Below are 12862 nucleotides of genomic sequence, written 5' to 3' on the forward strand. Positions count from 1 at the left end.
GGCTAGGGGGGACCCCTACCTTCTGGTTGGAGTCTGCAGCATAAGCAGAGGGCTGAGAGATAGCAACTCTGCAGCCCTGTCTGGAGAGGGGCTGCAGTGCCTCGTTTTGTGTGCAGCCTTCCCCCTCCCTTGAGGGGGTAGCTCCGCCCCCTGACGTATAGGGGATCTCGGCCCCATCCGCGCCGTGCTCGGCACGCTCATGGGCGGTGCCGCACGGGCGGTGTCCTCCGGTGCCTGCAGGCTGCGTGCCTGCGCGCTCTGCACCACCGGTTCCCCGGGGGTCGGTGCTGCTGCTTGCGGTGCCGCTGGTACCGGCGCTTGTTTAGCCGCCGCCCTGCCTGTGGTGCGGGGCGGCTGTTTGATTATCGGAGGCTAAGCCGCCTCCACGTGGCTCTCCGTGCCGCCGCCGATCAGCTGTTGCTGAGGCTGGGGGCTGTGCGCTCCTCCCGTCCCGCTCGCTGTTGCTGCCGGCAGGGATCGGGCTGGGGAGACTTTCCTCCGTTTTTGCGCTGATGGGGTGAGGGAGGCGGCTCTCCTTTTATGGGCCCCGGAGGGTCCCTCCTGCTGCGGCCGCTCCGGCACGTCTGGCTGGAGGGCCTTGTCGAAGAGCAGCATTTTAAGCCGCATCTCCCTGTCCTTCCTTGCTCTGGCTGTTAATTTTGCACAGAAGGAGCATTTCTGCGTGACATGGGACTCCCCCAGGCACCTTATGCAGAGACTGTGCCCATCAGATGCTGGCATTGCCTCTCGGCAAGACTCACATTCCTTGAATCCTGAAGAGGATATTGCTGGTGAGTCTTTCAGTTGTTAATGGGTACTTAGCACCTTCTCTGTGCTGTTTTCCCCCCTCTCCGATAGCCTGCCATGGCAGGAGGGCTAATGGCCCTAAGCTCCTGGCCTCCGGTGCTCCGCTTGTTACTAGGACTGGACTGAATGCCGTCCCGCTTGTTGTTTCTTTTTTTTTTTTTTTTTTTTTATGGAAATAACAACTGGCTAACTTAACAGTAGCCTAAGAACTTGAAAACTTTAAAGAAAAACAGTTAAAACCATTGAATACGCTAACTTGTCCGTAGCCTAGTCGGATTCTGTCTGCAGCTGACGGCGGTTAAGAGGAACTGGCGGGGACCGGATTGCGCACGTGGCCAGGAGCGCGCAAGGGAGCGGCACACACCGGCGCATGCGCGGTCTGGCAGAAACTGCTTGGAAGATCCGATCTGCAGCGCCGGGCGAGCCCGACACCTAATGTGGAGCACCCATGGGGACACTCGAAGAAGAAGGATGTGTTGCACACAGCAACTGTAAATTCACATTAATCTACCACTCCTCTTCAACACAAAACAAAAATATATACAGAAGCAATAGACTTAAAATGCTGATCCTGCAAAGAGCCCTTTTGGAATATCAGTATGCAACAGCTAGCTGGGGCAACATCTCTATACTCAAGAATTTTTTTCCATTTTAAGAAGGGATTCAATGTTGCATGTGTGTCCGTGTGTCTGAATAATACATCTTTCCAACATGTCTCCCAAATAATTTGGGAGTCAGATTTTGTCAGTATTGTCAAGTATTCATGTTAATTTATACATTGAAAACAATGGAGGTGTCCAGAATGGATACACACTATTCTGAGTGTTTCACTCTTTTAGGTTGCCAGTAGCGAACAGCTAGCTGGGTCTGCTCCCATTCAAACTCTCTTCAGTGATTAAAACTCAGCACAAACTGGTAACAAATGTACATCTGGAATCTGAAACCCTCAAACACATAATATACCTGATACTTTATCTGTGCAATAAGGTTAACATATAATATTTGCTAATGTTGTTAAGTTTGTAACACAAAAGCTGCGTCTACACGTGCACGCTACTTCGAAGTAGCGGCACCAACTTCGAAATAGCGCCCGTCGCGTCTACACGCATCGGGCGCTATTTCAAAGTTAACTTCGACGTTAGGCAGCGAGACGTCGAAGTCGCTAACCTCATGAGGAGATAGGAATAGCGCCCTACTTCGACGTTCAACGTCGAAGTAGGGACCGTGTAGACGATCCGCGTCCCGCAACGTCGAAATTGCTGGGTCCTCCATGGCGGCCATCAGCTGGGGGGTTGAGAGATGCTCTCTCTCCAGCCCCTGCGGGGCTCTATGGTCACCGTGGGCAGCAGCCCTTAGCCCAGGGCTTCTGGCTGCTGCTGCGGCAGCTGGGGATCTATGCTGCAGGCACAGGGTCTGCAACCAGTTGTCAGCTCTGTGTATCTTGTGTTGTTTAGTGCAACTGTGTCTGGGAGGGGCCCTTTAAGGGAGCAGCTTGCTGTTGAGTCCGCCCTGTGACCCTGTCTGCAGCTGTGCCTGGCATCCCTATTTCGATGTGTGCTACTTTGACGTGTAGACGTTTCCTCGCTGCGCCTATTTCGATGTTGGGCTGAGCAACGTCGAAGTTGAACATCGACGTTGCTGGCCCTGGAGGACGTGTAGACGTTATTCATCGAAATAGACTATTTCGATGTTGGCTGCACGTGTAGATGTAGCCAAAGTGTGTTATATAGTGCATTTCCTTCTCTGTCAGAGGGAAAAGAGTTCTTTGTGAATGTGTGGCGTTTGGCACTATGCAAGGAAGTGTGCTGTGTGCACATTAAGTAATGTAAAGAGGGTCCCTAACATGATATTTCTTTGTGTTAGGCAAACGTCCCATCAGCACTTTTAATCGGGGGGGTGGCTCAGTGGTTTGAGCAGAGGCCTTGTAAACCCAGGGTTGTGTGCTCAATCTTTGAGGAGGCCATTTAGGGTCTGACTTAAATAGAGTTAAAAATGAATCTGCCAGGGATGGTTCTTGGCTCTGCTGAGAGAGCAGGGGATTGGACTCGATCTCTTGAGAACCCTTCCAGCTCTATGAGGTATGAGAACTATAGCTTGTGTGCAGGTAGTAACATTTTAAAGTCAATTTTGGGTGTTGTCCAAGACAAGTTAATCCTTGGAATTGCATGCAAAAGGAACATCAACATTTGTCATTCTTCAGACATAGTAGATTTCACAAAAGTTCCTTGAAGGAACCAAGACGATGAGTTTTGTAACATTTTTTTTCCCAAGTCTGCATATGGGAGACTTGGCCGCATGCAAAATAAAATTTCTTTTACATTTGCAATAGAGAGGGAAGGACCTATTTGATCAGCCATAAATAAAAGAAAAAAAATTATTGCCATATACCTAACAAAACCAAAAAGGGAAATCAATTACATCTTCCGGTCCACACTGCACTTTTCAGGATAGCTCAATTACTTTACCACTTGCCCACTGCCACTGTATTAAATACTTACAGGCCGTAATACTATCCCAATAAAATGACCCAACTTTGTTTTATGTTCTCATCTCTCTCGATGCCTCCTTTGCTAGATAGCATCGGGGGTGTCTCCGAGCTCATCAGCAACATTAAGATTTCGTACAGCTTTGAAAACATCCTACGCTTTAGGAAGTCAACTACCCTGCACACCTTTGATCATAACGATATTTTAAACAAGCATGCTGATTACTGAAACAGAAAGGTTCTTTTGTACAGCAAAAGAAATTCTGTTTGTGAGGGGTGTCTTTCTTTTGACAATTATTCTGCCATTTCAGTTACCATCCAACCGATCATTTTAATTAGCCTAGAATATAGATTTTAGGCTTTCATTTAAAAAAAACCAAACAAAAAAAAAAAAGAACATACAGCACAATAAATCTCACAAGTTATTGTGAAATAAAGCCGCTAAGATGACATTTCTAAAAGTGCTAAATTAATGCTATGACTATTTCAGTTGTCAAAACAAAAAAGCAGTCAAGTAGCACTTTAAAGACTAACAAAATAATTTATTAGGTGAGCTTCCATGGGACAGACCCACTTTTTCAGACCAAAGCCATACCAGAACAGACTCAATATTTAAGGCATAAAGAAACAAAAACAGTAATCAAGGTTGACAAATCAGAAAAAAATTATCAAGATGAGCAAATCAGAGAGCAGAGGAGCCGGGGTGGGGGGGAGTCAAGAATTAGATTAAGCCAAGTATGCCAAAGAGCCCCTATAATGTTCCAGAAAATTTGCATCCCAGTTCAAACCATGTGTTAATGTGTCGAATTTGAATATTATTGAATATGTTACTATTTCAGCTGTGTTTGTTTCCTGCAACTTCCAGTTACAGAAATTATTCTCAGAACATTAAATGACGACATTTCTACCTGACATATGAAAACTTGCAGCCTTCATTTCTTTCCACAAACCCTGGGAATATCAAGAAAAGTGGATGTGATGTGGATGTGAGGGAGGGGAACGTTTTCCAGCACCAGCGATTATCATTTCGTAATCTTTCTCTGTATATATGTACAACTAAACAGAACACGGACCTCTGCCAAAATAATTTTAACAGACTCTGGATGGGAGAAGAGATTATCTCATGATTCAAAATCATGCTGATCCACACAGAAATGTATTATTCCTCAGCCATGAAAATGATTCCAAATTGTCATGGAACTGAAATAAGCATTTCATGGCCTTTATAAAGTATGCTGGCTAAATGCCTCTTACAGAAGATTATGGTATCCATGGAAAACATCAAATTATTCCATCAAGAACAGTAGGATTCAGTACATTTCACATTATTTCTAATTCGGAATTTTACAAGCAAGTATTTTCACTGCTAACCCATGTTGGCACATTTTCACTGCTATTAAACCTAGAACAGGTATGTCTCCTTCAGTTGCAATCTAACCCACCAACTGCAGGGTAGTCAATAACCATATCATAATACCAGCAACTGGTTCAAGCACTAACTTGCCTAGATCCCTTTGTGAGTGTTACAAACTGTGTAGTTAAAATAACTCTGGTTATTTGTAGTGCAATTCTTCACCCACGCACATTTTTCAAGCTTCTCCTACAATGTTTTTCATCTATGTGCTGACAAAACCATTTAAGAAGGCCATTATGAGGGGGAAAAAAACAATTACATTACACAAAAATTACTACTCCAATCCCCAGATCTTTTTTCAGAGGTACAATTAGCACCAACACCAGTCAACTTACATGACTGAAATACACCAATATGATCGCAAAGCATGTACTGAAATTTGAAACAAAACAATCTTACCTTAGTGGGAATACGGGATGTCAGCAGGAAGGCCCGACATGATGTAAGCACCTATAAAAAGAAGGGCAAACTCAGCATTTCATATCTACCAGGCCTGCACTCAGAAACAGTGTCTTTATTTAGAATATTTCTTTATGAAGATTTTTATTGCTTCTCACAGCTAAGTAAACCAAGTCAACAGATCTACAAGTAACTTGCACAAATTCACACTGAGTCAAAAAGGTGATTGTTTAAAACATCAGGTTATTTTTTTTCCCAACAGACAAGTACTAGCAGTGCTGACCAAGGTAAGTTCACAGACAATAAGGGACACTAATTTTGGTCTTCTTTGGTGTCCAAGGGCCTGATCTTGCAAACACTTACTAACTTCCAAGATATAGTGCTTACCTAAGTTAAGTGGTCCCATAGATGCTTATGATAAGGATTATTTGCAAGATCAAACCATATAGACCTGATCCAGCTCCAAGTGCAGTAAGTAAGCATATGTCTACACTGCAGTCTTATTCCAAGATAGCTTATTCCGAAATAACAGTGCTACACATAAAAATACATTTCGGAATAGCACTTGGCGATGCTGAAATACATCATCTAAACATATATAACTTATTTTGAAACAGAGTCCTTGGATGCACTCCGAAATAGGTGCTGTGAAGACAGTGAATAGCACCTATATCAAAATAGCTATTCCACAATAAACACTATGCCCCGAGGAATGAGGTTTACCAATTTTGTAATATCTCAACCACTACTTTGAAATAACTCGGAAATAGCAGCTGTGTCGTGTAGATGCTAGGGTAGTTATTTTGAAACAAGAGCTGTTATTTCAAAATAACTTTGCTGCATAGACATACCCTCAGAATCTAATGCAGCTCCCACTGAAAAAAACAGGAAGTCTCTTATCCAGTAGACCAGAGGAAGGCAAATTCCATGACCTGGTTTTCTACAAGCCAGCTGCTATAGGAATCTTACCATCACCTAGATGGAATGTATTTAACTAAATTGTACTGCAACAACTGAATTCATTCTTATGAATTAAAAAAAACAGTTTAAAAAATTAAATATATCATGCATACAAAAATGCCAGTAATAAACAGGCATTTCCCTTCAGGTAAACCCAGGAGGAGCTCAACAGTATGATGGAATGTAATCATGCATTTTGAGGGATTACTGTATCTTATGGTGAAATACTACAGCACGAGCCACAAGAATACTTTGAATTCCAAAAGCACTTACCATCAAATTAGACCTTCAGCAGCTAGACCTTACAATATGCCTACAGAGTAGGTAAGCCAAAAGTAGCAGATTTTAGTATTCCTTATTTTTATTTTACAGATGGGGTGGGGCAGAGGGAAGTGACCCAATATAGGGTCAAATGACCTGATCAAAGCCCAGATCTCCAGTTAGTTGCAGAGCTGGTTAGAGAATCCACATCTGTTAGATACAGTCATATATTATCCCTTAAACTAGCATTTAACTTCAGATGAGTAGCTTTACTAAACATATTTTTAAAATGATGTTCTATGCATATCATACTAGCTTCGGAGATGAACCAAATATCCAGAGCCAAATATTCCCCAACTTTGAGAGTTTGAAATCCACATCTGTACTTGGATCCATCTCCAGTACTGCCCACATGTGGAAGGCACTCATAACAAGCAGCGGTATGGTCCAATTATGCTAGTTTTCAGTCATTTTTGATCATAGCAGATTGCGCAATGCAAAAGAGATACGAAGATACCTAACTTCATATACCTCAGGGCACGTCTATACTTAGTCCCACTTCTTGTTCAGCCAATTGCTAACAGAAACAAGTTTGTTTACATTCACAGAAGATAATGCCGCCTGCTTCTCAGGATACATCTACACTGATGGGAAGATTGGAGTGCTGGCAGTTGGATCTTCCAGGGTTTGATTTAGCACGCCTGGCAGGAACATGCTAAATAGAACTGTCATAGCGCCAGCACCAAGTCTGACACTCCTGGAATAAGGTAAACCAAAGGGAGAGTTTCAATCACTGACCACCTGCTGTGTGGGTGGTGGCAAAAGAAAAAAAAAAATCATTTTTGAGAAGTCAACTCCAGCTACTGAATCCTCTTAGCAGGATTTGTTTATCTAAAATCAATTTTACCTCACAGTGTAGACCTGGCCTCATTTACAATGTCACCTGAAAGTGAGAATGGGTGTTCCCAGGGCACTTTTGTACCTGGTATTGCAAGATATTTGTGTACCAGGTACACAAAAACATTCACATACCCCTTCTTGATTTGGCTACCATTCCAGAGTGTAACAGTATAACCAATATGATTTCTCTAGCCATTTTGAGAGGCCTAAACTAAAGAGCAGCAGCCATTAACTGTGAAGCTACAAGTCACATACTCACATTCCATCTACATTTCAGCACAGTAGTAGCATATCAGGCTGTTAAGAAGACGACCACATCCTAATGCCACCCACTGTTAAACAGATCACAAGATGGGTACAGAAAACTTAGTTAACAGCATTTCATCTGGCAGGCAATTATTTATCAATAGCTGAGGTGGAACCACCATTCTCTGATTATTGTCTTCACTTTTCTACTGTTTTCTGTATATTCTCTGTCTGGTTTGTAATTGCCCTGGCTGATGTACAATTAATTTTGTTAGGCATAAATCAGTTTAGGTGGTGGGTTATGATTGGTTAGATAATTCTGTTACTGTAGGCTATTATTGGTTAGTAAAATTATACTAAAATAACTGGTCAAGGTATAGCTAAGCAGGACTCTAGTTTCACTACTTAAAAACTGGGGTCCAACAAGGAACAAAAAAGAGAAAGAAGAACAGAATGTCAAGGGAGGGGGGAGAAATGACGAACAGGATATCAAGCAGGAAGGAAGAAAAAACACCTTAAAGAGGACTCACCCCCCAATACCCCAAGGTGCAACAACCAGCATCCAGAGAGTGACTTTGTCTGTCCCAACAGAAGAAGTCTGCCTGCCTTATCAGGATTGGTGAGCATGATACTGTGTGCTTAGCACGTATTCTGCTTTCTTGGCAATTGTAAATAAATAGAGAATAAGAATATTATTGTGTAAGGCTTTTTCAGTGCAACAGATCCTGCATACCTGCAGGGAATTACACCCTGAGCCCTAGGAATTGGGTAAGGGTGGGAGTTTAAATTAACAGGGTCACACCTTGAGCCCTACGGATTAGGTAAAGGTGTGTATGTCCCTGAGTGTGGAAGGGATGAGAAATTTGTGTGGATAACAAGAGTGCATGCTTCCATGCTGATGACACTCATTAAAAAATGAAATGCATTACTTCAATTTATGACACAACATCATGGCAGGAGGACTGTGTGTCTCCCCTTTTACCTTCCCTTCTGACATTTATTTAATGTTATAGCAGTCTCTGATAATGATCCAGCCAATGTTGTTCATTTTAAGAACACTTTCACAGCACGTTTGACAAAATGCAAACAGCTACATCACTCAACCTAACGTATAAGAATCTGAAGTGGCATCTAAAAAACTGAGGATGAGGAGCGAAGCATGCTTTCAGAAGTCTTAAAAAAACAAACAAACAAACAAACACACACTCCAATGCAGGAAGTTCGGAACCCAAACCACCAGAAAAGAAAAATCAACCTTCTGCTGGTGACATCTGACTCAGATGAAGAAAATGAGCATGTGTCAATCCACTCTCCTTTGGATCCTTATCAAGTAGAACCTGTCATCAGCAAGGATGTATGAGACCTGGAATGATAACTGAAGTATGAAGAGATACAAGAATCTTCGGTGCATCTGGCAAATCAATATCTTGTGACGCCAGCTACAACAGAGCCATGTGAAAGCCTCTTCTCACTTTCAGTTGACATTGTAAACAAGAAGTGGGCACCATTACCTCCTGCAAACTACAACCAAACTTGTTTGCCTGAGCAATTGGCTGAAGTAATAGGACTGAGTGAACTACATGATCTATAGTTTTATGTGGTTTTATTTTTGAATGCAGTTATTTTTGTACATAATTCTACTTTCAATTAGTTCTACTAATTTCAATTTTCATGATACAGAAACTGGACTACAGTACTTGTAAAAAGTGAATTGAAAAATCCTATTTCTTTTGCTTTTTACTGAGCAAATGTGTTATAAAAATAAATATGAGCATTGTACTCTTTGTATTCTGTGTTTTAATTGAAATCTATATATTTGAAAATGTAGAAAACACCCAAAACATATAAATAAATGGTATTCTGTTATAGTTTATCAGTGTGATTAAGCATGATAAATTTTAATTATGTAATTAATGCTGATTAATTTTTAATCACCTGACAGACCTGATTTTTACCCTTCTCTCATTCCTTGAAGGCAAGACCACAGTGAAGAAAAAGATAAAATGATGCTAATCATTGTTCTGCAGGGAAGGTTCTGCATAATTGGGCCTGATTTTAAAGAACAAAGAGGATATATTGTTTTGGTTTTATTTTTCGAAACCAGTCAAAGTGTCGCTGGCCCTTTAACGGATCAGTAACCTGGGACTGATCAAGGAGCTCCATGCTGAGACTAACGCTAGGCACGAAAGTCGATTCTAGATACACAATTCCAGCTATAACAATTGACTTATCTGGCCAGCCTTACAGAGGGTGGTCGGTGGGAGAAACTCTCCTGTCAACCTCCCTTACTCCTTGCGATAATGAGGAATACCAGCATCGACAGTTGAGCCCTGATCGTTTGATTTCATGCATCCCCCTAGGTGTGTGAAATCAAACCCCGGAATATCGAGCCTGGCTGAGTCAACTTCCTGGTACATAAAGAGATACCCTAATAAAGGGATAAGACCAGCCTGCAAGTGGCTTAAATGGGCAGAGCATGCTTGGCTCCAGTGGCAGGCCCCGGAATAAGACAGGGTAGACACAACAGGGGAAACAAGTCCACACCTGTGCAAAGTCCCCAGGTCATGGGAAAAGACCAGATGCACATGTGTAACTTGTGCTGAGCTGCTTTATTGTGTCTGAAAAATAAACTGGGCCACAAAGAAAGAGTTTAAAAAGACTTTGGGCACGGCATTAGTCTTCCCTGTGACAGAGAGACAAGTCATCTGCCCTACACACATGTACAAATAGGTTTGTATAGTGCCTCTCACAATTGGGCCCCAGCCTCAGAGGTTTCTCTACACTGCAGTGCAAGCCCCAAGACTGTAAAACTCAAGTTAGCATAACCTGAGTTTATTAACAAAATAGGACCTGAGTGCCTAAATGTACTTTTAATCCCCTCGTTAGGAGTTGTGGAACCATAGGTCCTGACCAGGGCTTTACTATCTATATACTACGCAGGCCTGAATGCAACCACTAAGGTCTCAGACTTCCTGGTGCCCTCCTACAATGTGACTGTGTTAGCCCTGTTTGTGATGTAGGATGTAATCTTAAGATTCACAGAAGAAAGTCAGCCTGTGGGATACTTGTGGCAGACTTCCAGAGCACAAGGCCCAGTGTGGCTGTGTCCATACTGCAAAGCAGTAGGGCTTGAATCCTATGTCCTAGCTTGACTGAGGTTCAAACCCTCCACTCTAGAGGGTTCTGGGACCCTGGCTCCAAGCTGGGACTTAGCACAATTTGTTTAGAGAGAAGAGGGGTTAAGCTTGACATTTGTTTGAATCTTGGCCTTACACTGCAATGTCATTGTACCCTAAATGTTCAAAATACAAATAATGGTAATCAATACGCATCTCAATTGTGTAACTGAACATTTCTTTCATGTGTAGGCTATAAAGATTTTTGCCTGAATTGATGGAATTTTGACGTTATGATTATAGAATGATTTTTATTTTTCTAATCTAAAAGGTCTTGCAGTTATGAACATACAGCTAAACATAGCATGCACTTTTTTTAAATTCCACAGTGCTTGCCTGTTTAAAATGACAGAACAACTGAATTTGAGCCTCCTATTTAAATATAACAAAATGTTCACATATTCCATTAAGTTAGCCAAAACAAGTATATTTCAGTCATCCCTACCCAATTAAATGTGTTCTGTCATAAATGCAATTTTTTCATTAATAAAGTAAAACATATGAAATCTTTTCAAAAGCAAAGCACACTCTGTATCGGGATATAGAGTACTGTATATATATAATGACTAATAGGATGAAACACACAAGATGACTCTGTGAGGACTGTGTAATTTAGAGGACAGAGTGAAGGAAGCAGATCATGAGACTGGATGACACGTAACTAAACTACTGCTCTGTGGCGACCCAATTCATTATAGTTATAATTTGTTGGCTTACTTCGTCTTTTCCAAAACTATAGATAAGAAAGTAATACGTTCTGTGTAGATAAGAAAAGAATATTATTTAAATGTTAACACCCCATCACCTAAATTAATTCTAAAATACATTTGTTATCCTTAATTCGGCAGCTTTCCCTAACTAATGAATGCCCAGCTGCAAGCATCATTCAAAATCACTGTTTATCTAGAAAAGATGTGCATTAAGCAGACATTTTTAAGATCAGTTTAATGTGTATTATACATGTGATATTAAGTCTGGCCTCAAAATAATGAAATTGGTTTAATGGCTATTTCCATGATCAGGGTCCCCAGAGAAGCAGTTTTAACCAATGTTTTGCTAAAAATAGTTATTTTGTTTATTTACTTACATTTATCACAGCAACAGCAGTATGTGAACAATTAGGAGATTTCTGGGATACCATATGGAAGATTTTAGAGTTTTCCAGATTTAACACAGTTCTGGACCCTGACTATATGGTGAGGGCAGAAGCTCCCTTGTCCTGAGCACTGCTGTCTGGGACTGCAGCCAAACCCTGAGCAACAAAGCTTCATGGGGTCCTCCATGATGTGGGGCCACAAGAGTTGTCCCTGCTTTCTACCTCCTAACTCCAGCCGTGTCTTTCATACGCAGAAAAGACAGCTGTTTTGCCCGGGCCCGCCAATAGCAGGATGGTGGAGGGCAAAGGGGAGTAACTGCCCTGGGGCCTGCCAATGCAAAAACACCTGGTGCTCCCAGCTGCTGCTACAGTAGGAGCAGCAGCAGCAGCCAGGAATTCCTGGCCCTTTAAATCCCCAACAGAGCCCTGAGCCCTGTCCCTTACAAGAGCAGGGAACCATGCCCCCCTCCCCCAACACACACACACACCCACCCACCCATCCACCCTTGGCCTGAGGCCCAGCAAGTCTGTTCCCACACCCACCTCCCAGAGTTGTAACACAGGTGGGCCATGGAGCTTTTATAGCTTAGGTATGCAGGGGAGAGCATTCAAAGGAAAAAGGTTAATGACACCAGGTGTAGCCCAGCCTGAGGGAAAGAGCTACTATTCTTAACTTAGATCTCATCTTTCCCAATTTATGTGACATTTAATCAAATTCTTCAGCTTCTTTAATCAATCTTCTCAGAATAAGCGTACTGTTAATCAGTGCAGAGTATGTCTACACTATGAGGACTATATTTTCATGCTGGGTTGCTGTAGCTATGAGGGCATAACCCCATAGAGTTGCCACAGGCTGCACCAACAGATGGGGCCGTTCATCAGTGTAGAAACACCCTCACCTGCCAGTTCTCGGCCCCCCGGAGCAACCGTAGTGACATCAATGAAGGTCTCCTTCCATCAGCAAAGCTATGTTGACCTGGGGTTTTGGTTAGTATAGCTGCATCAGTAAGGGGTGTGTTTTTTCACACCCACGATCAATAACGGTGTCAGCCAGTGTGACCGACAGACTCCACCTGTCCCTGGAGAAGGCATGGTGGGAGAGGCTGCTTACTCCAGAG

The 12862-nt window shown here is 42.4% G+C and overlaps 1 protein-coding gene across 3 annotated transcripts in view; it reads right to left on the minus strand.

The window, feature by feature from the left end:
- Positions 1-12862, minus strand: part of CARMIL1 (capping protein regulator and myosin 1 linker 1) — a 295177-nt gene that overhangs the window by 158966 nt on the left and 123349 nt on the right. For all 3 annotated transcript variants that reach the window (XM_074987581.1, XM_074987580.1, XM_074987579.1), the window contains exon 3: positions 5106-5156. In XM_074987581.1, coding sequence (XP_074843682.1) covers positions 5106-5156 — 51 coding nt within the window. The remainder of the gene's footprint in view (positions 1-5105; positions 5157-12862) is intronic.

This window comes from Carettochelys insculpta, chromosome 2 (assembly GCF_033958435.1).
Source record: "Carettochelys insculpta isolate YL-2023 chromosome 2, ASM3395843v1, whole genome shotgun sequence".
NCBI lineage: Eukaryota > Metazoa > Chordata > Testudines > Carettochelyidae > Carettochelys > Carettochelys insculpta.